This window comes from Dryas octopetala, chromosome 7 (genome assembly GCF_963921425.1).
Source record: "Dryas octopetala chromosome 7, drDryOcto1.1, whole genome shotgun sequence".
In the NCBI taxonomy this organism is placed as follows: Eukaryota; Viridiplantae; Streptophyta; class Magnoliopsida; order Rosales; family Rosaceae; genus Dryas; species Dryas octopetala.
The window spans coordinates 4,877,607-4,904,269 of record NC_141372.1 but is presented as its reverse complement, the minus strand read 5'-3'; the positions used below and the strand labels follow the sequence as shown (position 1 = coordinate 4,904,269).

General features: G+C 35.5%; 3 protein-coding genes and 2 pseudogenes across 5 annotated transcripts; 3 read left to right on the top strand and 2 right to left on the bottom strand.

Annotated features, from left to right (window-relative positions):
- Nucleotides 1–3,011: 3,011 nt before the first annotated feature.
- LOC147278811 (serine carboxypeptidase 1-like) lies at nucleotides 3,012–7,669 on the top strand. The gene is made up of 8 exons (XM_086252715.1): nucleotides 3,012–3,407; nucleotides 5,473–5,580; nucleotides 5,703–5,977; nucleotides 6,103–6,360; nucleotides 6,502–6,608; nucleotides 6,749–6,835; nucleotides 7,081–7,186; nucleotides 7,354–7,669. Exons 1-8 carry the CDS (start codon nucleotides 3,020–3,022, stop codon nucleotides 7,492–7,494), a joined length of 1,470 nt encoding a protein of 489 aa, XP_086108841.1. The 5' UTR covers nucleotides 3,012–3,019; the 3' UTR covers nucleotides 7,495–7,669.
- Nucleotides 7,670–9,856: 2,187 nt separating this feature from the next.
- Nucleotides 9,857–13,048, top strand: LOC147278810 (gibberellin 20 oxidase 2-like; annotated as a pseudogene).
- A 205-nt stretch (nucleotides 13,049–13,253) lies between these two features.
- On the top strand, nucleotides 13,254–14,771 carry LOC147278809 (serine carboxypeptidase 1-like; annotated as a pseudogene).
- A 256-nt stretch (nucleotides 14,772–15,027) lies between these two features.
- On the bottom strand, nucleotides 15,028–19,768 carry HEMD (uroporphyrinogen-III synthase family protein). 2 transcript variants are annotated; one of them, XM_086252716.1, is made up of 10 exons: nucleotides 19,536–19,768; nucleotides 18,402–18,489; nucleotides 17,974–18,040; nucleotides 17,383–17,501; nucleotides 16,958–17,053; nucleotides 16,592–16,647; nucleotides 16,421–16,506; nucleotides 15,989–16,123; nucleotides 15,561–15,632; nucleotides 15,028–15,477 (listed from the first exon to the last, which is right to left on the bottom strand). In XM_086252716.1, the coding sequence occupies exons 1-9, from the start codon at nucleotides 19,731–19,733 to the stop codon at nucleotides 15,584–15,586; spliced, it is 894 nt and encodes a 297-aa protein (XP_086108842.1). In that variant the 5' UTR covers nucleotides 19,734–19,768; the 3' UTR covers nucleotides 15,028–15,477; nucleotides 15,561–15,583. The 2 variants fall into 2 exon arrangements, with proteins under 2 accessions (XP_086108842.1, XP_086108843.1); XM_086252717.1 differs by having other exon boundaries at nucleotides 17,974–18,043; nucleotides 19,536–19,750.
- Nucleotides 19,769–21,690: 1,922 nt separating this feature from the next.
- On the bottom strand, nucleotides 21,691–25,773 carry LOC147278807 (polyadenylate-binding protein RBP47-like). 2 transcript variants are annotated; one of them, XM_086250601.1, is made up of 6 exons: nucleotides 25,189–25,773; nucleotides 23,319–23,799; nucleotides 22,794–22,861; nucleotides 22,581–22,711; nucleotides 22,383–22,479; nucleotides 21,691–22,124 (listed from the first exon to the last, which is right to left on the bottom strand). In XM_086250601.1, the coding sequence occupies exons 1-6, from the start codon at nucleotides 25,573–25,575 to the stop codon at nucleotides 21,957–21,959; spliced, it is 1,332 nt and encodes a 443-aa protein (XP_086106727.1). In that variant the 5' UTR covers nucleotides 25,576–25,773; the 3' UTR covers nucleotides 21,691–21,956. The 2 variants fall into 2 exon arrangements, with proteins under 2 accessions (XP_086106727.1, XP_086106728.1); XM_086250602.1 differs by having other exon boundaries at nucleotides 21,691–22,121; nucleotides 25,189–25,771.
- Between the last annotated feature and the right edge of the window lie 890 nt (nucleotides 25,774–26,663).

Sequence of the window (26,663 nt, the reverse complement as noted above, 5' to 3'; positions counted from 1 at the left end):
AAACAAAATGGAAAACTGGGGATGGTGGAGTGAATATAACGTACAATTGTTGGGCATTGGATTCTGTCTGTTTAATAAATATATGGCCAAAATCATTAAGAATCGTTGGGGGGCATCAGACACACAAAACAGTTGCTTAATACTCCAAGCTTGTGTTTCAACCGACCATTCTCTTTGGTACAATTAATAAGAAATTTATATCTCAAACAATCTAACTAAGCCAAATTATTATTATATAGGTGGCTGATCAGTGAAAAGGGTTTAGTCATAATTGGAAAACACATGCAAAAATAGTTCATAATCTTGATCGGGAGGACTTTAATCAATTAATTGAATGGTTGCAGATTGAGAGCTTTTAAAAGATCTGATGGTGGTAGTGGTGGCCTGGTTTCAATTGAGAGCTTTTATATATGTACCCCACAAGTCCTGTCTTGCAAACAGCCATCTACTCAGCCATGTCTTCTCTATAAAGTGCTCATTTTATAAGGCTTTTAAAGCTTTTTCAGTGTGGGGACTTTGATGATGATGAAGTACTGTAAGTTGATATGTTCATGCGCCACTAGAATCATTTTCATTTTACCTCTTTCATTAATTAAGGCTTATCCAGAGCTGTTTGATCTTCCTTCTCTTCTTTCTTGTATAGGTTCTGTATTCACCATGCAATTAATTAATTAATTAAGCTAACACATTTTTACAATATCAGCCAACAATTAATAAACTGATTGCAGTCCACTATATAAGTCACATACTGTATATATATTTAAATGTGACAAACAATTATGAAATTAATGGTTCATAGGATACTGGGAACAAGAATTTATGTGAAGAGATGAACAGACCATCCTTCTGGAAAATGATGGTTGAATAAATTTAAGAAATGTATCCCACACATATAAGCATGGAATGTTGGTCCTAAGGTGGTGTAGGTTTTGAGTAGCTGGACCTACTATCTTTGGAAGCTGATGAGTACTCTGTGCATGGGTTTCTGGGGTCTGACCAAAACACTGAGACTTATTTTGTTGCAGTTCTGATAAAAGGGGAAAAAAAGAAGCTACATGCATGCTTAAAAGTCTATATATCTTTTAGGTTTAGGTCCACACCAACTCACCAAGATTCCAAGAACCTAAGCAAAGCTCTAGCCGCTTTGGCTTGGGGCTAGCTAGCTCCTTATTTTTAATTAAAGGTCAATTGCTGTTTGGCTGTCTCCTATATATAAGGGTCCACTAATCTAAGACCAGCTGAAGTGACACCAATAAATCTCTGCATTATTGAATTACAAAGCTCAAGATGTAACCGTGCTTTATTGTGTAAAAGAAACACATGGTACATACACTCACAAAGACAAAAGAGGAGCAGTGGAATTAATCAAAATTTGTGTGCAGGGTAATAAAGACAGGTAATGAGACAAAGCTAGCTGCATATAACACAATGACAATTTTCAAGCTTTTGATAGAGCTATAGGTTGTTCATGGACCCGTCATTTGCAGCTGCTGCTTATACAATGTTATATGCCTTTCTGGTTTTGACAGCTCGATGGAACCAGGAAATGGTCCCTGTTTCTACTTCCTTATAATGTACGTTTTCACATCAGTTCAAGTGTTCAACACTGAAACCCTAAATAATGCAACACCATCATTATCCAATAAGCTGTAAAATGCATTAGTTAGATTCACATGACTTTGAGCACTCTATTCAGATGAGTTCTCTAAGCAATCCCAGAATTTGATATATCCCCTCAAAAGTTTATGTAGGTTAGTGGTGGATCCACATACATTGTTGAGGGGTCAATGGACCCCATGAAGTTACTTTGTTCCCTTTAAATCTTGGTTATTGGTCATAATTCCTTAATTTTTATTTTAAGGGACGTGATAAAAACTGTTTGATAAAATGTCTCAATGAAATACTTTTTGAGTAAAAGCCATGAATCTTCCTTGTCACGCGTTCACAAAAACAAATTTCTAAAATCTGCCATCTCAAAAGTCCCTTTTTCAATATGGAGGTGCAGTTTAATTTCTGAATTATTGTTATTAGTATTAATTTTATGAAGCTCATCAAATAAGAGCAGATAAATAAGAACTCAAAAAAAAAAAAAGACCAACCAAAACATCAAAAATTTCAAAGAGAGTAACTATGCGGCCGGCGGCCCAACTATGCCAAACCCACGAGTAGTCCATGTTAAATACACCTAGAAATTTATTACTACACCCAGCATTCAAATAAATTTGTCTCCTAAGTTACCTCCTGGTCCAACTTCTGGGCAGGCTTGTTGATTACTGTCCAGGGTATAATTGGGCCAGAATGTATGGGTCAGTTCAGTTTTGGGCTCATCCTTCGAATGCAAAGTTCTTGTATTACGAGTTATGGGCTGCTAAACTTATATACATCCAGTCTCGTTTGAGCCCGACAAAATGGCTGACATGAGATGCTCTTGTGCAAGGAATTGAACACCAAATCAAAGTTTAGATGGAACATATTGATACTAATAGAAATAAGTGTACTTAATTGGTTGATGATCAATAATATTTTAGTGTCGTTATTTCCCCCTTCTTTTTTTTTTTCTAGCATTTTTTTATTCTTTTTGTCTTAAACAAAAAGTATTAATTTCTGAAGCCTTATGGCTTGCTCAAGTGATAAAAATGCTTATAGTAGTAATTAATAGAATTATGATAGATCCAAGATTCGATTCCCTTCAAATACACTAAAACAAAATATCAATACTTTTGGTTTTCTGCGTATATCGAATAATCCAAAGAATTAAAAATCTGAATTGAGACATGATAGGATGGCAAACGCGTCAGCCCCATTAGGTGGTTAATTATAGCTAGCTAGTAAGGCATGCTACATGCTGTATTTTGTCCATTTGCTCTCTCTATATCTAATATTCAATGGCCTTTAAGTAAAAGCAATGCCTTAGTATTCTCGTCGATCCAAAGCTTTCTGTGCTTGACTTGAGGTCGATAAATACCAAAAACGTTTGTATATTTTAATTAAGCAACAAGAAGATCGAAGAAGAAGATCGATGATGAAAGTTTCAGTGCCTACACGTTTGCTGGTGCTCCTCCTCTGTGGCTACCAATTGGCCTTTCAGTTTCTGATCATATCATGCAAGGCCAACCAAATTGACAACCTCAACAAACTGATTAGGTCTCGCAAATCACGGATTAATCGTCCTGCAGATTATGATCACCATTTTCCTGCAGGGTTTGTTGGATTACCCCAAGATATTGGGTCGATGGAAGCTGATAAGATTGAGGGTTTGCCAGGGCAACCAGCTCAAGGAGTCGATTTTACTCAATATGGAGGGTATGTTACAGTGGACCCTAAAGCTGGGAGAGCATTGTTCTACTACTTTGCTGAGTCTCCCCAGAATTCTTCAACCAAACCTCTGGTGCTCTGGTTAAATGGAGGTAATTAATTATATTATTATCAAGTTTTAACTATAAATTTACTGTGACATTAATTAGCTAGGTAATCATTCTTTAATTGCAACCAAACCCATATATACATCTTATCAAATAGCATGGTCAAATTTTGACTAGCGCGCATAGATCATATTTTTGTGCACACAAGCCTATACACACACAAACTACCATATATACAAGATCATGTAATATATATTAGAGAAAAACACATGCATATTTACATATATATACATATTGGCACTCTATTTTAGCGTTCTATACGATATACATGATCAAAATATTATTAAATATTCAGTTTGTTGCATACAAGGACTGCTAATAGCAATCTCTTTTGTTATTCTCATGTACGTAAGAGGTCTAACAAGAACAGTGTACCTGAAATTATGATGAAAATCACATATATATATATATATATGTATAGGAGTGTTCTAAAACTAACCAGTTAGTAAGTTAATACGAAATTAATCATGTTTTGGGCCCACCACATAACTAATCTCATAATTCGAATCATAAATTATTTAGGTCCTACTTCAAAGATTATTATTTCAAAAAATCAACTAAATCGAAAATTATGTAATCATCTAATTGAGATCAAATAAATAGACAATCAGAATTTTCGATAAAAGCATAGAAATAGTTTTTATTATAATCAAATGGCTAAATGACTTCTGATTTTGAAGATTTTTTACATGAATGATCTTTAAAATAGGATCTAAAAAATAAACGGTTCAGATTTTGAGATTATATTGTGCAGTAGGCCTAATAGGGTGATTAGCTTTATATTAACTTACTAACCAGTTAATTTTAGAGCATTCTTTTATATATATGTACTCTCATGCCATAGTCCCAGAAACATATGATTATTTCATAACTACTTTCTTTTCTTTCTTTTTTTTAAAACAAAAAAACAAAAGAAGAAAAGAACATATTAACAACATATACATAATTAATCATCAAACCACTTAATTGACATTCACTCAAGTAGGAACAGTGGAGCAAGAATATTGACCCAAGTCTTAGTTTTGAAGAAAAAAAAAAAAAAAACAGATGGACAAATAAATTGTAACATCATTCAAAAAGGGGAAAAAAAAACATTCGGAAACAACCACAAGTATAATGGACCTAACTAGTTAGACGATATATATTCGGTTTGTTGTTTGGCTATATATCTTGGTCAACCATGATATAATAGCAGCAATGCCTCAATCAAATTAAGGGCTAAGTATGGGGCTACTACCTTAGATCCCAACAAATTCCTGGCCCGCAATTAACTAATTTTAGTTCGAATTAATGTGGATCTTCACAAACGTTGAGTACTAGACTGGTAGTGGTAATATTCTTGAACTAATCATGGGATATCGTATATTATAGCCTGGGGGTCAAAAAGAGTTAGGGTCCACCACTAACTAAATGATGGACATATAGACTATATAGTATATTTTAATTTATATACAGCAGAATCTAAGTTTGAAAATAACTGTTGCGTCGCTTTTGAGCCATTTAATGTGTTATATATGTCATGCCCACTTTCTAGTGGGTATACTGTTCCTACGGGGCATGGCCAAGCTTCCAGGTCAACCCCACCCTTTGACCCCATCTAATTAAAAGAAAAAGAAAAAAACAAACACCAGAACGAAGTTATATATACATTGGTCAGTTCATGCATGCATATTATTCCATGACAGCTAGTTCAAGAACATGGGCTAAATTATTATGAAGTCCTAATGACAATTCCTATGTGTTTTCGTTGATCAAATCTCATGGTAGGATACCAATTAGTAATTCCAAATGTACAATTCCCTAGTTCATCAAAAAAGCAAGTAAGAATTAACGGGGCAGATTTAGAAATTCTTCCTTGTAAAAGCGTGATGAAGAAGATTATGACTCCTACTCAGAAACTATCTTATTGGCACATATTTTATCAAACAGTTTTCCCCCCACCCCTTAAGAAAAAGGTCAATAAGAAAACTAGAGATAATAACCCAAGTTTAATGGAGACAAAACAACTTCATGGGATTATAAGTGATATTGAAAAGACCCGTACTTACAGGACCAGGATGCTCTTCATTTGGATATGGAGCTATGGAAGAATTGGGACCTTTCAGAGTGAGCAGTGACAAAAAGACCTTGTTTCGGAATCACTATGCATGGAACAACGGTACGTAATTAAGCATATTAATTAATCTGCTCCATCTTAATTAATTTCCTTGAGACATAATTACAAAATATTGTATAACATGTCGATCAATTGATCTGTACTTCACTATGCATGGCATGCAGTGGCAAATGTGCTGTTTTTGGAGTCTCCGGCAGGAGTTGGGTTCTCATATTCGAACACAACATCGGACTACGAAACCGTGGGTGACAAGAGAACGGCCGAGGATTCTTACACATTTCTTGTGAACTGGCTTGAGAGATTTCCCCAATACAAAACCAGAGATTTCTTCATAGCTGGAGAGAGCTATGCTGGCCATTACGTGCCTCAACTTGCTTACACCATTCTCTCAAAGAACAAGATCACAAACCAAACAAAGATCAATCTCAAAGGAATTGCAGTGAGTAGTACTTCATTAATTAATTAATTACATGACTAATTGATCGATCGAGCTAGTTCAACTTTATTAGATCGACTATGTGTTGATGATTAATGGATGTATATTACCTATATATATATATGCAGATTGGGAATGCGTGGATTGATGATAGTACTAGTGACCTGGGGATGTTTGATTATTTTTGGACACATGCTTTGAACTCTGACGAAACCAATGCAGGAATTCACAAATATTGTGACTTTGCTTCGGACAATTCATCGAGCACATGCGATCAATATCTAAGTCAAGCAGGGAATGAGCTTGGAGACATTGATATTTACAACATTTATGCTCCACTTTGTACAAATGATCAATCACAACCCAAATCTGCCCCAACTGGTTCTGTAAGTCACCAATCAATTAATTAATTAAGATGATTTTAACAAAGTATACGTAGTACGTGCTAGCTAGTAGCTATTTAATTCCAAAAAGAAATAACAGTGATCAATTCATCTCATAATATATGCGCACATATATATGTGCAGGTTAATGGGTTTGATCCATGCTCTGACGACTATGTGGAGAGCTATCTAAATCTTGTGGAGGTGCAAGCAGCACTTCATGTCAAACCTACAAATTGGTCAGCATGTGGGTATGTATATATATATATAGTATATGCACAAATTAATTATTTTTTTAATTTCCCTGTTAATTAATTAATACGCAATATAACAAGGCTTTATATTAAGTAAGATCAAAATTGAGATTGTTTTTTCTGCATGTCGTCTTTAGTGGTGTTGGATGGACGGACAGCCCAACAAGCATTCTACCTACAATAAAACAACTCATACAAAGTGGGATAAGTTTATGGATATATAGGTACGTACGTGACAACCTTCAATATATCGATCATGAGTTATATATATAATTAAGCTTAATTTTATGATCCCATGCATAATCCCATTCCTTTTTGCAAATTACTTAATCTCATTCAAAATTTAATTTGACAATTGCTTCGCTGCACTATTAATTTAAGCATAGATTAATAAGTAAGATATATATATATATTAGCACCGAATGGCACCTGAGATTTGATATATGTTAAATCCAATTGATCTATACAGTGGAGACACTGATGGGCGAGTACCAGTTACATCTTCTAGATACTCCATAAACACCCTCAACTTAACCATTGAGAATGCATGGCGTCCATGGTACTCAAATCAAGAGGTATATATGTACGTAATATATATATATATATATGTTTATGATTCATACCCAATATTAATAAAAACTCTAAGATCGAGTGCGAATTTTTAATATTTATCTCTGTCATTAAGTGAAAATGTGCGTGATGCAACTTGCTGATAATCAAGGAATTGGCTTGCATGGTGCAGGTTGGAGGATATGTGGCTGGGTACAAAGGGTTGACATTTGCTACGATAAGGGAAGCTGGGCATATGGTTCCCAGCTACCAACCACAGCGAGCTCTCACCTTCATCTCATCTTTCCTTGAGGGAAAGCTTCCTCCTTCCTGATCATAACTCCTCACATGAGAAAATCATTTTGCTACCCCCATCCACCATAATTAATAATTAATTCCTCCTCAATAATTGATCGATATTGATCAACATGAACATGTAATTGGTATATGTATTATTTTGATTGGTGCTTTTTATAGATTATATTGGTGATCAAAGATAACTTATTACACCGAGAGTATTTCCAAATATCTGTTAACAAGCAATGTACGCACGGATGATGAGCTTACTTTTTATAAATAAATTCAGAATAAGAGATAATTGGATAAAAAGTTAAAAACCCAGTTACGATTGTTGATTTTGGATTTAACCCACTTTTTTTTTGTTTTCAATTTAGGCCCTCTTTCACTTTGTCACGTTGGATTTCTATTTTTGCTGTATTTTTTTTATTTTTTTTGAATGCCCATTGTGCCCTTTAGTTGACAAATGACTAGTCTTAATGTTGTGTCAATTAATTCCTTATATTAATTAAGCAATATTTAATTATGATTTTCATACCAATTACCTTCCATTTTAAGTTGATTTCGTATATAAACACAAATCATATATATATATATATGTGTACCAATATGAAGAATAATAATAATATATCTCTAAAATATGTCAAAAAAAACAAAGAAAAGAAAATAAGAATATACCATAAAAATTGAAGAAAAATGAAGAAGAATAAGTACATGCATCTGGCTTAGGTTAAAAAATATATATATGTTTGACTTAGGTTGAAAAATGAAGAAGGAATAATATATATCGATCTCTAACCTACTCCTGAGGTTTATAAACACAAATCATAATATGTACTAAGATAAGAAGAATAATAAGATACCTCTAACTCATGTATTTAAAATTAAAAAAAAAAAAAAAAAAAACCAACCTCTAGCTCATGTAAAAAAAGAAAAAAGATACCTTTGACTCAAGTTGAAAAAAGAAAAACGATACCTTTGGCTCATGTTGAAAAATTTGAAAAAAATGATATATATATATATATATCGATCTCTAACTTACTCCTAAGATTTATAAACACAAATCATAATATATATGTACTAATTTAAGATAAGAAGAAGAATAATAAGATACATCTAACTCATGTATAAAAAAAATAAAAAAACCTCTAGTTCATGTAAAAGAAGAAAAACAATACCTTTGGCTCAGGTTGAAAAAATTTGAAAATATGATATATTTTCAACTTAGGTTAAAAAAAGAAAAAGAAATAGAATGATGAAGAAAAATAAAGACAAGAAGCATATTATGAAGAATATAGAAGAAGAGGAAGATGATGAAAATAATTTTATTTACCTAACTTGTACTCATAATATTATTGAAAGAAGAAGAATAAGAATATATGAAGAAGATCAATAAGAAGATTGAACAAGAAGATCGAACAAGAAGAACAGCAAAGAAGAAGAAAATCGAAGAAAAAATATGGAAGAAGAAAAAAATCAAAGAAGAAAAAAACCAAAAGTTTATTTACCTTTCACCAAGGAGCTTCGTGGTTCACCAAGAACAACCGCAAACGTGAGACAATGAGCTAGAACCCAACTCGAATGAAACGTAATCAATATTCATAATAACAAATTAATTATCAATTACATGATATACAGAATCAACTTAAAATAGAATGTACTTATTAGAAAAATCATAATTAAAGATTGCTTAATATAAAGAATTAATTAACACAGCATTAAAACTAGTTATTTGTCAACTAAAGAGCAAAATAGGCATTCAAAATTAAAAAAATACAGCAAAAATAAAAATCCAACGTGTAAGGCAAAATATGGCCTAATTTGATAACCCAAAAACGGTGGGTTTAATCCAAAGTCAATACCATTGTATTTCGATTTTTGTCCAATTATCTTTATTGTTAAACTTACGTTTTTTTTTTCCTGTTTTGTACACCTTCTAAATTATTGTAGACCATAGAATCTTATAATAGACACGTGACATCTTAAAATAAAAAGTTTAGCTAAGTTTGGAGACTAGCTAGCTTAGGAGAGGATCCAAATCTCATTAGTAACTACTCTTTTTCGGTGATTTAAAAAAAAAAAAATCCAAAAACTGATCTTCTTAATTTGGTATCCATGTTCAACTTTATTTGGAAACAAAGGTTATATATTTATATTCGTATGGAAAGAAATCCAAATTCTTAATTTATTACTTTAGATTGTTCTTTCCAATTAATTATAAGCTACGTTTATACTTGTAAGAGAATAAATCAATCCAATTTTCTTTTTTCCTTATAAAACCAACTCGATGTACACGTACCCAAATGAATTCTATATCTATAAATCCCCTATCTTGGCCTATTCTATAAATCAGTCAATTGTCATTGTCTATCTATACCAATATGGATTCAAGTGCCTCCATTCTCATGTCACCTTCATCTCCATTAGAGCTCCAAACCCAAGAAAACCATAAGGATGCTGATCCTTTTATCGACTCATATTTTCTTGAGAAACAATCCCAAGTGCCCACTGGTTTCCTTTGGCCAGAAGGGGACTTGGTCACTGCCCAACAAGAGCTCAACGAGCCATTGATAGATCTCGAGGGCTTCTTGAAGGGTGATGACGTGGCAACAGACCATGCTGCCAGGCTCATTAGGGCTTCTTGCTTGTGCCATGGCTTTTTCCAAGTGATCAACCATGGGGTCGACCCCAATCTCGTTAAACAGGCAGAAGATCATGTGGATCGTTTCTTTAAGTTGCCAATGAGCGAGAAAATTAAGGCAAAGAGGATGCCTGGTAGCCCTTGGGGCTATTTGGGTTCCCATGCCGATCGATTTTCAACCAAATTGCTATGTAAGGAAACATTATCTTTCGGTTTCCATGAAAATTCCTCGGACCCTGTTGTGTTGGATTTCTTCAAATCCAAGCTAGGGAAAGATTTTGAAGAGACAGGGTAAGATTTGTACATGGTACATGAAATATTCATACACGAGTAATGCTATATCATATTATATCGGCCAGTTATATTGTTATGTCACACATGTATGTGGCCACTAAATATATATAGTTCAAATGGACTTTTCAGTATTAATATTGGGAGTATTTGACTCCACACACACAAAATGTTATAAATTTATTACTATTATACTCACACATTCTGAAAGACACTCTTTGGGTCGGAACATACACTAGAATAACTCATATTTCAAATTGTTGACCAAGTTATACGTGGTGATTGTGGTGATTACTGTTTGAGTAATGATAGATGTAACACATTTTTTATTAATATTGCTACCACATGTCTAATAGAAGTGAGACCCACTATGTCGGTTCAACTGGAGATCACATATATCTACTAGATATATGTGATATGAATGTGTATGAAAATGTGATATATAAATAATTTTATTCTTATTGTTACATTATACAGCATTAAAATACACACATACATGTATCTAGCTGCTTCTTATAAATTTGCAGGATGGTGTATCAAAAGTATTGTGAGGCGATGAAGCGTTTATGTCTTGCAATAATGGAACTACTGGCAATCGATCAGCTTGGGAGTGGATCGGTTGCATTATAGGGAATTCTTTGAAGATTCTCACTCGATCATGAGATGCAACTTCTATCCGACTTGCCCAGAGCCAAGTCTTTCTCTTGGCACTGGGCGTCACTGTGATCCAACATCCCTAACCATTCTTCACCAAGACCAAGTTGGAGGCCTCGAAGTGTTTGTCGACAACAAATGGCAGTGTGTTCGACCCATTCAAGGTTCCTTTGTCATTAACATTGGTGATACCTTCAAGGTACGTATCCAACCAATCCATTAAAGTATATACTTTATATAAATTCATTAAATTAGAGATATTAAATCAAGATAATTAAAACAAAATATTTACCCACATTTAGCATAAGGGTATAATGGGTACAAGAAAAGATTTCAAAATGTGGAAATATGGACACATGTTGATGAATAATCGTATGCTGAGATGGTTGTACAATCAAGAGGCCAAAGTCACAATTCTAAGATTCATTAGGTTTAAATGACAAAATAATATATCTTTTTCATTGATGAAATTTTAAAATTTTAAAATTCTAAAAATGATATATGATGTATGAAACGGGTATGTAGCTTTATCATAAAGCCTTATCATTAAAGTGTGTGGTCTATTCATTATATACCAATTGATAACTCTTTACTTTTTCAACGTGCGATTACGCAACATGCTCTAATCAAACCGGCCACTTAATTTTCTCTAACAATGGAGGTGTACGTGCTATTGATATATATTTTGTGATCAATATAGATGCCAAGTTCATATGCACATATATATACATAGTTTGTTGATGAGGAATAGTGTCTAGTAATCTTGTTGGATATATATATATATATATATATATATGCAACTATGTGTAGGCATTATCGAATGGGAAATACAAGAGCTGCCTGCACAGGGCAGTGGTGAACAAGTACAAGGAGAGGAGATCTCTGGCATTCTTTCTGTGCCCAAAAGAAGACAAGGTAGTCAAACCTCCAGAGGAACTCCTGCGTAGTGAAACATGGGACAAGAAAGTACCCAGATTTCATGTGGTCAGATTCGCTCCAATTCACTCAAAGCCAGTACAGGGTTGATGAGTCTACCCTCCAAAACTTCTTCATGCTTTCTCAATTCAAACCCAATTAGTATATATTGATCAGTTAATGATAATCATTTTAAGTTGTTACCATGAACTCGGTTTCTCTTTCCTTCTCTCAATAATATTGTTTTCTCCTTGGTTATATATCATATTTTGATCATGTTTTATTTGGTGTCAGTTTATGGTTCTCATATTTTGAGAATTTTTTCAATATAACCCATACACTAACAGTGAACATACCCCACGGTCCCCATTAAAGACAACAACGTATATCTAGCACATAAAAAAAAAATATATATATATATATATTGCACTCATTTTCTGTCTATTTGCCTTAGAAAAAGAATACCTTTAAACTAACACAATTTCTTTATCACGTACATTTCATTCAACAAATAAAGTGATAATCTTTATTAATTTATTCTCATTTAAGTCTGGTATATTTTAACAAGTAAGATACAAATATATGTACTATTTATAACTAATATAAATATGAGATTTCAAATTTAGGAATATCAATTAATTAATATTTAATAATTTAATTGTTTGAATAGAACGTTAGCTATAAATATTTAATTTTGTACGTATAGAAATAAAGAGAATAAAATACATGAATATCAAATGATTCGGTGTTACCTAGCTAATCATTAAAAAAATCAGAATGTTACTTAAGTAGCTTGTTTATTGTCCAATTAATTCCAGATCTTTTGTTTTAATAAACCTTTCCATCTAAATGGATCCTGATCGAGGTTAATTATATAATTGACTAGCTTGAGCCGCAAGAATTAATATGATGAAAGCTTACATGTAATTGGCTGCTGCTCCTCTGTAGCTACCAATTAGCCTTTAACTTTCTGATCATATCATGCAAGGCCAACCAAAGTGACAACTTCAACAAGTTGATTAGGTCTCGCAAATCTGGAAATCCTCCTCATGCTCAATCCTGGGATGGCTTAGATATATGTTGCAGATGATGACCATTTTTCTGCAGGATGTGTTGGACCCCAAGATGGGCTGATGAAAGCTGATAGGATTGAGGCCTTGCTAGGAGTGAATTTAAATCAGTATTGAGGGTATGTTACAGTGGGACCCTAAAGCTGGGAGAGCATTGTTCTAGTACGTACTACTTTGTTGAACCCCCTAACAATTCTTCAACAAAAGCTCTAGTGTTATGGTTAAATGGAGGTAATTAATTGATATTAATTACTGTTAAACTATTCCTCTGTTTTGTAGATTGGGAATGCTTGGATCGATGAAAAGGACGGCCAACTGGGTGCTTATGGTTATCTGCGGGAACATGGTTTTAACTCTGACGAAACCCATGCAGGAATACATGTGACTTTGCTTCGGATAATGCCTCGGACACGTGTCTCAAATATGAAAGTCAATTAATCATACTATGAGCTTGGAGACCTTGATATTTACAACATCGATCTACGCTCCAGTTTGCAGAAATATATATATCACAAGATTCCCAACCCAAATCTGCCTCAGCTAGTACTAGTACTCCTTCTGTAAGCTAGTCTGTAATTAATTAAGCAAGGTTTTGAAACCAGACCTTCCCATTAATTAAGCCAGAAATTACTTGGATATATGTTCCATGTTACTTTTGTGGAGGTGCAAGCAGCTCTTCATGCAAAACCTACAAATATATATGCACAACTTGCTTTTCCCTGCTTATAAATATGCAATATATATAACAAGATGGCCCTTCCATTAATACAAATCGGTTAACACTTAAAATAATGACTATTTAATCAAATGGTTAAATAGTTTTCGATTTATCTAATTTTTTTTAGAAATAATCCTTGAAGTAGGACTTAGAAAATGGATGGCTTTAATCATTGAACTACAATGCAGAATTGGTCTTATAAATCATATCTCATTATGCCTAAAACGAGGTATAGGTCACAGAAGGGCTCTGATTTAACAAAGCTGTATATATATTTATCAAGATCACAAGATTGTTCGCTCATCAGCCAATTTCACTTGAAATCAAATCTGTTTTCCAATCGTTAGATTATATATGAGAAATTGATATGCATCTACATATTCAAATTATCAAACAGCTGAAAACAGGTTCTCATTTTCTAACCCTTTTTTTTTTTTTTTTTTTTGACATATTGTTTCTAGTAATGTTGCATGGACCGACGCCCCAACATCCATTCTACCCACGATAAAGCAGCTCATAGCAAGTGGGATAAGGTTATGGATGTATAGGTAAGACTTAAGAGCCTTGAATTGATTAATTAAGATAAATGTGACTGATATTAGCACCCGATGGCACCTGAGATTTTATGTTGAATGCAACCTGCAGTGGGGACACTGATAGCAGCGTACCAGTCACATCTTCCAGATACCCCAAAACAACCTCAAGCTACCACTTCAGACTGCATGGTAATGGCAAGGTAATATATGATTCATATTAGAGGGCGTTCACATGTTCAGCCTTGGGCGTTCGAACGCCCTCTAATGTCTGCAGTTTGAAATTTTTCGGCAGTTTCCTCACGATGAATTGGTTGGCATATAATGCAGGTTAGAGGATATGTGGCTGGGTACAAAGGGTTGACATTTACTACAGTAAGGGGAGCTGGGCATATGGTTCGCACCAACCAACCACCGCAAGCACTCACCTTCATCTCATCTTTCCTTCATGGCAAGCTTCCTCCTTACCAAGTTGTCAACCCACCACAATAATTATTCCCTCAATTATCTGAATATCCACGTATTTTTAACCAAGGCATCAAAAGTTGATCTGTAAAACCCTAGTATAACCAAGGCCTACGCAATAATAGAATTTTAAGTCCGACACAAATTTCAGCTACTTGGCAAGTTAATCCAGTTATGTGGGTGTTTAAGAGGACAACAGCTATAAATCATACCAATTTCTCATTCATCAGCAACTGCAGCAAGTCACAGTATATATACAACTATACAAGCACGACAATGAAAGGACTCATAAATTAAGCTTCCATTTCCAGCATAAAATGTACAGAGCTAGAAAGAAGAATTCACTTCTTTTATCTAATAAAGAATTATACTTGTGGCCAGTACACACATGAACGGGCAGTTACACCAAACAGCTAGAGTAGCAAAATGGATGTTAAGGCCAACGTGAAAATGGAAAAAGAGATAAAATACATACAAATTAATGAGAGTAAGCTTTCTTTTCCACAAATGATCCCAACAGCCTCATCATGAACCTCAAAAGAAGGCTCTGCCTTCAGGATGTTAAGTGTCCCGACTCCCGACATCTTTTTGTCCTGCTGCTTGCAAATATCTCACCTTGCTTTGCAGCTAGTTTATGCAGAAATTGTGAAATTTCACGTTCCATGCGTTTGTTCGTGCTGCCTCAATTGTGTGCCGGTTATCTCCTTGTGAGCCTGCCTAGCCTGGGAGAAAACTGGAGAGACACAGCTCATTTGACCTATAAGCACATAATAAAAGAAGATGCAGGTCATAAAACATAGCAGAAGGAAAAACTACCTGAAATAATTTTTCCGCCAAGTCTACACATGGACATTTTCTCTCAATGCTTCAACGATGCTATCCACCCATCTGTCATCCAAAACAAAAAGTTAAAACAAGAAAAAGATATAAGGAAGCATCTCAGTGTAGCCTACTACAACAATCATCAGCGACAAAAAAAGACTGATATAAAAATTATAACAGCATACTTGAGTTCACCCTTTAGTCAAATTAGATCAAAGGATAATGAAACTTAAGGAATAAAAGGACATTTAACAACATATCAATATCAAATTAAATATAATGCAAACTAGTGCTGTCGCAAGAGTAGCATTACTATAGAAATTCAGCAATTAGCATAAAAATTTAATAATCAGTGACTAATACAGTAACAAAAAACACCTACCAAAAATTTTAAGAATAAAGATTAGAAAAGTGAGTATTACCCTTCAAGACCTGGGTTCATTGGGTAGTAAATGTTTCTCAAGCCTAATTTCTTGGCAGCTTTAGCAGTTGTCTCACCAATACAGGCAACTGAATTGCTCCATTGCTCTGACTCTGAAATAAGATTGACCCAGGCACTGTTGTAGTGGAGATAAATAAGCTGAGATTAGGTAAAGCTGTCTTTCCAAAAATCCTTGCTTAACCTAGGTAGCTCAGAATGTGAAAAATGACAAAAATAAAAAGCTATTCACATAATTCCAAATGAAGGCGATCGGAAGGTAGTATATGGAAAATGGATAGAATGATCAACTGGAACAGGGAATGGGAGAGTTCAAATTAAGAATGTACTCGATGATTGAGACACTTATAGTCTCCAGTGAAACAAAACTCTAACTAGCTCAGAGAAAACTATCTACATGTCACATATTACTGACCGAACTGCAGAAGGAGAAGCAACTGCAACAACAGGGGAGGAAAGTGCCTGCTTCAAAACCATTTGGTCGACATGATGAACAGGTGCCTATAAGGGATTATCAGAAATCATGTTCTGACTGAAATGAATCATTAGGTATCACACTTGCATGCCCAAAGATGAGTTATAATACCGTTGTGTATGTATTTAGCCTCATGACCTCAAATCCACGATTGGACAGGCCTTCCTCTGAAAGAAATATGCCAAGACAAAGATGGTAAAATACAATAGAAACTGCTGAAATATGATATACAAAGGCAATAAAATTATATGCTGAGCTTAATGCGTACTCCATTTAGACATGGCAGGAACTTCCGAATTTTAATCATTTCTCAGTTAAAACCAACCACATAAAAGAGAGTACATAACTGTCCACTAGATGTCCAAAAGAGAAGCTCAAATAAGATAGTTATCTTGGATTCACCCAATCCTAAAATGGCAAAAAATAAAAAGTCCATCCAAAGGGAAGCAGGCATACATATTGAAGCATTCCACTTACCAATCTCATTGCTGGCCTTTGCAGAAGCAGGATATAAAACAGTGCATTTTCTATTCCCGTTCTTAGGAAGCTCTGAAGCCAAAACCTTGCCTGTTGCTGAAGAGTTACAGTTCAAAAAGAAAAAAAGTCTGGCAAGATTAGAATCCAATAGTGGCTAGAAAGAATCATATGATCCCACAATATTGGGTCATATATTGAACAAAAGCATCTAACTTCAGCACAAGAATACTTTCTCTGGGATATTCAATGCATCTATATTTGAAGACATTTAAATTTTAATAGTATCTCCAGTGCTTTCCACGTAGTTTTAAGACCTTGATGTTTTTCTTTCTTGGGTCATCTCAATGACTAGGAAGCATAAAAGGCAATAATACACTTTGTACAGAATTACATGCTTGCCTACACTAATGTATATGCATAAGTACCTTTTGATGGCACGAAGGCAACGTTGAGGGATTGCTTTGATGACTGTATTACTTCCTCAAAAATGCTTGCTGTACCAGCCCCCACAACACCGACCTTAACATTTGGAGTTCCAGCAGCCCTAAAGGCCAATAACAAGGCTAATCCAATCATTTTGGAGAAAAGAAACTATCCACAAAGTTAAAAAAAAAAGGAAAATATAAAGACCTTTTCTCCATAAGTCTTCCATATATAATATCAATTTACAGAACGAACCAAAGTTCACAGTAATCCTTCAAACCAAATTTCCAAATTTCAGGAAAAGGGAATATATTTGTAAAGGATGACAACACAAAAAGATTTTGAGACCTGAGGACATATGGAAATTAAGATCGCAGAGAAAGTCATTTAACCTCACAAAATGAATAGAGGTTCTAGAGTTGATGAAAAATGCATGCTAATCCGAAAGATACTAAAAGTTTCATGGTAAAGAGCCAAATTTGAGAAACAGACAGTTTTCACATAAAAGCAACAATTTTCAGATAAAAGCTGCATGAACAAGTCATTAAATGCAAAATGCGCCAGATTTCTAGATAGCAAGTTCTATTCCTTACTTCCATGCCTCTAAAAAGACTGAACCGGCTTCAGGGGAAGTTATGACAATCCAGTCAAATGCAGTATCTGCTGCCAACAAGGACCATTAAAAGAAGAGTGTTAGTTAACAAACAGTAGTACATGTTGGATTATGCTAGGTGAGAATGTAATCAAACAAGAACTTTAAAAAGGGAAAAAGAAAGATGCAGTTGAAGTTTGGGGCCAAAGAACAAAATGGGCTAACAAGAATATGGCTAGTTGACTTGGTGACAGAGAGAAAAGGATATGTAATAATAGCTATTCTTACATGTTGTCATAGGACCAATTACCAAAGGTATTTTGTCATATAAAGCTCAAAATTAACCCAAAAACCTCCCTAACCATGCACAATATGATGGCATTATCTGCGAAATTGCTCCAGATCACAAAATAAATATGTTGAAGTTACCACTTAATAGAGTAGGAAGCCTATCTAGATCAGATCCCCGTGTATGCTGGATGAGGGGAAGCTCCAAACAGCTGATTCCCTGCTTTGCCTGTACTCGACATTTGAAAATCCCGTCAGAGACACCTAGGCTACAAGTTCACATAAACACATACATACATATACACATCTATACATACGTACATATACATATGTAGATGGAGCTTCAAGTAAGGATGTCCTTACTTTAAGAAAATAAGGACATCATATCTCAGGCCTACAATTCAATAATCGAAACCGTCCATATTTTTATCATTCATAAATCACCCTCGCAAAAAATCAGTCAAATCGGAAATTGTTTAGCCAATTTATTACTGTCAACATCATTTCAATTTTATCAAACGGACTGTGTTTGTCTGCACAGTTTAGATGACCAAACAATAACCAATATGGTTGATTTTTTACAGGGACAACCCTTGTGGTGGGACCTAATCGATGTACGAGTTCAATAACTGAACTGCATTGCTGGTGGTACCCAGAGAGGATGTTCTAATTTTTCTTAAAATAAGTACATCCTTACTTGAAGCTACCTATACATATGTATATGCATATCATACATACATGCATATACACATACATACATATCGTTTTGGTGCTGGAAAATATATCAAGTGGATATGAAATTCCAGAAAGTTAAGTACCGGTACGGATTATAGATTTAAAATGTGAAAAGCCACAGACATTTCACTAGTGTCGGTCTTGGACAAAATCATAGAATTGAAATTCGAAAGCCAGTGAAAAAACCAAAAGAAGTTCAAAAAAAAAAATTGAAATGCTCAAATAAATGCCGCGGACTGACAATCGTTTCCACATTTAATCAAACACCTATCTGGCAGCTCATTGATAATTTAAATCGCAGGCAAAAAAATCTAAAAATACTTGCATAGTTCGACTACAATCATTAATTGTGAATATATAGAGCATTTATAAAAGATCGAAATTCAAAGATGAAAGAAAGAAAGCGACAGAGAAGCAAAATGTAGAGCCCTAGAAATCCAACAGAACGCAACCGAAAAGTTTCAGTGCCTCGAGAAAATCGCATAAAAATGGCAGAGACAGAGAGAAAGAGAAAGACGGAGAGAGAACATGTATATATACCAGAGCGTTGATGAGCTTGCCATTCTTGCCCCGCTCTCTGGTGGCGACGACTTTGGGCGGCGTCGAATTTGAATTGGAGGTTGAAGATGAAGAAGCTTGGATTCTAAAAGCAGAAGCAGGCACGAAGATTCGCCGGTGAAGTAATGGACAAGAAGCTGAGTACGGAGGTGGGGGAGAGGAAAGAGAAAGGTGTGCCATTGGATTCGAAACGTGTTGCACAGAGAGGATTGCCACAGGCCAGCTATTACCAAATCGAGTATAGTGAATCCCCATTATTTTATTAATTTTTATTTAATTAAGCTAATCATTAATTAGTGTACTGTTACTGACCCAAACGACCACAGTAGTACACGTGTAGGGACGGTGGATGCCACGTGGATGATATTTGGTGGGATGTGTCACATGGCTGGGGTCTGTCCTGTGGACGCCCAACCAATCAGCTGCCTATCATGTGCTTGCCTTTCAAGCAATGAGTGCGCGCCACGTAGGATCGCAATATCGCATCCTTTTAATCCCTACCATTGAAAACGCTATCTGCCGTGGTTTCCTCATCTTCGACTCGTTTTTGGCAAAAGTACACTTTTGACTCCTATGGTTTTGAGTTAGGTTTTACTTCTGTAATTTTAATTATTATGATTTTGATTTTTATAGTTTAAGTTAAGTTTTACTTTGGTCTTTGTAATTTTAATTGTTATGATTTTAGTACCTGTAGTTTGAGTTAAGTTTCATTTTTTGTCTCAGTAGTTTGACTTAGGTTCCACTTTGATTCTATAGTTTGATAAACAAAAATGCTAAGATGCTCTTAAATTACAACAATTTATAAACTACACGACCAAAATCATAAGAATTGAAACTATATGACTAACGTGGAACCTAACTCAAACTACACTAAAATCATAACAATTAAAACTACAGGGATCAAAGTGAAACTTAACTCAAACTATAAAAACCAAAACCAAACTTTGGGTTTTTTTTTTTATTGGCCAAGAAGTTTCCTCATCTTCAACTCGGATTGTATCACGAGTATGGATGAAATTAATTTTATATTGAAAAAATGACAAATAATTTACACTATGTAAGTAGATCATCCGCTACTAATAGCATTAAAGTTGATAAAGACAAAGCTTCACACTTAGATAAAGCCTCAACCGAATGGTAATTTTAGGTGGTTAAACGGAGAATATAATATTGGTGGTTTCATGGACTTTGGAAAAGTCTCTCACATTTGTCTCGCAAAAGCATAGCCATGCCATGCCCTCTTTTTCAATTGTGTTCACTAGTTTCGGTTTTGTCAACTTTTGGTTCCCATGTGTCCCGAATGCCCAACCCAACTCTGGGGTGCTGTGCGCCCCATGATTCCAACACTTGACAGCTCACGTTGTGTATATTATATGTGTGGGTCTTGTGAGCCTGCGCTTCACTAGCACTCTTCGTACTTGGATTCATGGCTCCTCGTACGTTGATTTCAGCAGAAAAATATAAGCTTGGAAATCGTTACAGAGAGTTTCAATATAACGGACCCATACAGTTTTGATGATCGTCGTCGTCTTTATTACTAACACATGTCGCGCACGTTATCCTATTGGTTGCAGCCAAGACAAGATTAGTTTTGGGGGCCCAATGGTGGAGCCCAATCAGCCCAATTCACTTTCTTATCTTATCTTCCATTTCCTTTTTTCTTTTCCGGGATTCAACTCAAGACAAAGTCGAAAGTTGTTTTTTGCCTACCCAAAGATCTGAGAATTGGGCTGATTGGGCCCCCAAACTAATCGTGTCTTGGCTGCAACCAATTCAAATTTCTCAAACAAAAACTTGGAATATGTCAGACCAAAAAAAAAAAAACATGGAATATGCAGCACCAAACCTTAGGTTCATTCTGCAACCTTGCTTTTGGCGTACGCAGAAATTGCTAGCTAGCCGGCCCCATCTCATATTCCAAGCAGTGTGAATTATAGACGAACCAGTTATCCGAAATTTCGAGGTTGGTTTTACAGTTTACACAACCCCAAGTAATATACTTCTTTTTTTTGTTTTCTTTCTATTTGACAGTTTTCTAGGCATACTTAAGTGGCAATTTAAGCTTTCACACCACAGGATATAATATGCATAAGCCTCCTAAAGATTTAATTTGCATCATTTTCAATTCATGAATAAGTTTCCCCTTAAAATCGCATACGTGATTCTAAAGAAATGATCAACCAAATCCTTACAAAACTACCTCAAGTTGTCAAAATTCAGTTCCACTCCCCAATTGGAGGGATTTTATAAGAATTCTAGAGCACCAAGCGAATTACAGAATAAGAGACTCTAGAGTACTACTACTCATAATGTCTTAATTACTAAAACTACGTACTCATTCAGCTCACTCAGTTCACTCACTGTTGCTGGTAGCTGCCATACCACAGGAGCAGCTAGCTTTCCTCAGCTTACTTGTTGTTGGTGGGTGCCATAAACAGGATAAGCTCCATATGCAGCTGCAGCATACATGCTTGGGTCATGATGTGGTGGCAGCGCATAACCATAACCATCATAAACAGGTCCTCCATAGTATGCCCCAGCCCATTGGTTGCCAAAATCCACTCTAAACTGCTAAAAATCAAAATCAAATCAAATCAAGTGGTCAGAAAACAATATTGGATAATGTCTTCCAAAGTGAAACAGAGACCACTACAACAGCTTGATTGATTTGAAAGATCTGTCCATGCTAATGACATGGCAGCAGTGGCACTATATGGCCTTCATCCTTGGTTTCTTCAAACACAAGCAAACAAAACCAAGTTGGGTTTTTTGGGGGATGGGGGTTTAATCAAGAGAGAGAGAGAGAGAGAGAGAGAGAGATAGAGATGCCTGCTTATTTGCTGGATTGCGACCCCATGAAAGTCGGACTGTTTGGTTGCCAATCATTGTGTTGTTCACTTTAGGCAATGCCTCCTCAGCATTATTTCTGTAACAATAGATCATAAAGGATCACATGGTAACTCGTTGTTAAATAAAAAAGTATGTCATCACTAATGTTGCAGAGCAAAATTATGACCAACAAGTTACCTATTGGCAAATTGTACAAACCCACATCCTTTTCCAACTGGTATTTTAACAGAGACTATCTCACCATACTTAGAGAAGGACTGCCTGAGCTCTTCATCAGTAACAGTAGGGTCAAGCCCTCCGACAAATATCTATAATTGACACACAAGTCAGCCAAGTGGAGACAAAAGAAAGTCACCATTGGTTTAAACCATGAGAAGCTGGAAGACTCACTGTTGTGTTGGTAGAATCTCCATCAGATTGGAACCCTTGGGTTGGTGTACCATTTAACGCATACCCCCCTGCAGAAACCAAACCAAATTAAAGCAGATAAATAAAGAAGATTACATTCAAGCCATGGTTATATAAAGATACCCTCTTTCACAATACAATCTGCTTGGCTGGTGGACAGATCACAGAGGAAAAGAAAATACAAATAGCTCATAAAACCAAATCCAACTAAGGGAAAAAGATTGATCAACTGTAACTATTTCAGAGATACCGTTAATTAATGTGCATTACATGGGCAAACCTGCTCTTACTTACCAAAATGAACTCTAAGAAACTTAAGTGTGCAGTGAATATTTCTAGCAATAGATTCGAAAAAAATGTTAGCAATTAAACAGCTTTCCTTCTTATTGCCATAACAGAGGTAAAGCTAGAGCATTCAGATGCTCATACAAAGCCTTGATATACAAAGAGTTTGAAGTACGTACCAAAACTAAACTTCAAATGGATAAAGCATATAGAACTAAATACCTTGTGAAGAGTATTGTTGCTGATATCCAGATGATTTCCTAGGAGTTGCAGCACCAATGCGCATAGGCCTGCTTGAACAATAAACACCATTCATTTCAGTCATAGCCTGTGACCTTTCAGTCTCGTCTCCAAACCTCACAAAACCGTAACCCTTTGAACGACCAGTATTGGCATCAAAGACAACTTTCGCTGCTTTAACAGATGGGTATCTACTAGAAAATGTTTCAAGCAATAAACTATCTGTAACATCTGCAGCTAAATCTCCTACAAAAATGGAAAGATCAGGAGCATTATCTGAACGCTTGTCACCCGTGCTAAATGTTGCCCAGTTCAGGCGGAAGGGCTGTTCTGTGTTCGGCATTAAAATGCCAGAATAGTTCTGTAGAACTTTCTCAGCTGTTGCATGTGAAAAAAATTCTACAAATCCATAGCCTTCTGATAAACCAGTCTGCTTATTGCGAATAACCTTGATGCAGGCAATCTACATGATACAACAAATATATAAATATGTTATTGTACAGGGCACAAAGATGGATTAAACAGACAGAAGCAATATGTGGTAATTTCTCCATGATATCAGTTTCAATGGCAACTGCAAGAGGTACAGTTTGTTTTTGAAAAAATTTCACGCCATAGAGCACTTTGCTCTTGAATTAATTGGAAGAGACAGTGACAAATCAAAATTCTACATGCTTCAGAACAAAATCACATCTTCAAAAAAAAAAAAAATGAAAGAAACATAATACTCCCCAAATAATCTTTTTTCTGTCAGAACCAGGCCTTACTGAAGGCCAACACATTATGATTATCATTTTATTCAATTGAAAAATACAAAAAAGGGAAATGAAATGAGCAGGACCACCATCAATCTTCTTGCACGTTCTACTTTAATTAATTAGCCAAACAGATGCTCCAAACAACCAAAAGTTCAATGTGTACATACTTATACTATATTCTTCAGATCTTGTACTTTTTTATTAAGTAATACAACTTCCTTTAAATTTTTAGTGAATAAATTAAGATGACCAAGTTTGATATTCTAGTAATTGAATTTCAGGCATTAATCATTTCAGTTAAACATTCTCATATGAAATTGAATAAAAAAAAATACACAATTTGAAAACATCTTGCCCCTGTTCACAATTTGTTGTTTTTTCAAAACAATATATAAGTCATTTTCCTTCACACCTAAATGAAATTCCAGAGTATTAAGTATTTCTGGATGACACAAAATACCCAAATGAGGAAGGGCCAAGAGTAGTGTTGTTTGCACATTCCCACAAGGTACCAAAAAGAAACAAAATTTCCAATAGTATACAATTAAAACCATGTCCTCTACTCTTCACAGCAACTTATTTTCAGTTACAAGTTACAAGTATTTTTCTCACTACAACCATTCATATATATCCTTTTCAGTCCTTTACCAATTGTGCCAAAAAAAAAAAAACCAAGTCCAGCATAACAGTTTCACTTTCAAAGGCTACACCTTTAACATTTTGCCATGTATATCAAATGTAGTTCACATATATCATATCCCAAGCCATAAAACTCAACATGGATTAATACAAAAACTATGCGAACAAATAAAACATACACATAGAATCAAAACTTTCACCCTTCACACAATAAATTCCAATCTAAACAACACCTTTCTCTAAGCAGAAACTTCAAAGCTTCCAACTTTTAATCCCAATGACAATTTAAAAAAAAAAAAAAAATTCAAATAAAGGTTTCATCTTTCATATAAATATTCATATCCGCAGGCTAATAGACACATTATAAAAATGATGTACAAATATGTGTGCGTGTCTAAATATAAATATATATATATATGAAAATAATATACATATAGAGAAAGAGATTAATGGACCTCGCCAGTGGAAGCAAAGCAGCTATGGAGGTAATTCTCGTCCATCCAATGGTGTAAATCTCCGACCCAGATGGTCTTATTCTCGCCGCTAGATCCCAACTGCTGTTGCTGAAGGTGTTGTGCGTGTTGCTGCGGTGGCGGGTGGTGCTGCTGCTGCGCCTGCTGATACTGGTGGTACGCCATGTAGTGCTGAGGTGGCGGCGGCGGGGTCGCGTAATGCTGCGGTGGCATCATCTGGTGCTGCATTACCATCGCTGCCGCCGGGTACTGCATCGCCATCCACTGCTGCGCCTGCACGCCGGCCTGTTGCTGCTGCTGCGCTTGTGGCTGCCGTTGATTGTTCTGCTCTTGCTGTTGCAACGACGAATCAGACCCGTTCGATTGCATCTTTCTTTCTTTATCCCTCTCCCTCCTTCCCTCTCAAGCTATATAAAACGACACAACAGCTCGAACTTAAGAAAGTAGGATTCGGTGAATCTGAGTTCTGTTCTTCAGTTGTAGAGAGAGAAGGAGAGAGTTTCCGAATCTGAGTTTTTAGAGAGAGAGGGGCTTGGGCTGCGGGGGGAGAGGAAGGATTTTATTTTGAGGATGACGGATTCATGGGTTCGCTTCGTAAAACGCGGTTGTTCTTTGGGCCGTTGGATCAGACGGTGTGGTCTGATCTCCACCGTTGGATCTCGCACACACTGATTAAGTGATTAGAGATATACATTGAGACTGTTGTGGTTTTGCACTCTCTTCATGATCCGCCGCCAGCTGCCTTGCGTTTGGTTTTGCCCTCGTATAAACATTTTTATTTTTTATTTTTTTTTATGTGTTCGGTTAGATTCTCTTTCATCTTTACGTTAAACGTTGAATTCACCACGTGATGTAATCATCTCCTTTTCAATTTCAGTGAGAATTTATTGCGGTGAAAAAATCGTGGTTGTACTCAAAATGGATACGTACGGGTCAGGAAACCACAGGGAGATCTTTGTTGCCAAACAGAAGTTTCACTCCTTTTGTGTAAAGCTTTCCAGATGGAACACATTAACACAAGTTTACTTTTGTACTGTTCTTTTCACTTTTACCCTCATTATAATATATAGCAAAAACAGAAAATTCAATTAAAAACAATATATATACAGTAAATGATAGAAATGCTCATGTTGGAAGTTCCGATAACAAAGTAATTCACAAGTGTTGAATATTAAAAAAATTCACCTAATTTTTATAAGTGTTAAGAAATCCCACATATAAACGTAAGGGTGGTAGCGGTTCAGTAACCAAACCGAAATGGCTCAACTGATCACTGACCGACCATCGGTGGTATGGCCAGCTTTGCCACCGACATCAATACTGACAAGGGCGGTTACCAACAAGGTAAGTATTGGTCAATATCAATTCAACACGGTCGGATGCGGTGGCTAAGACTTCACCTTTTTCTTTCTACAACTTCAACTCTAGCACCTCTAGTCACAGTCATCGGCTACTAC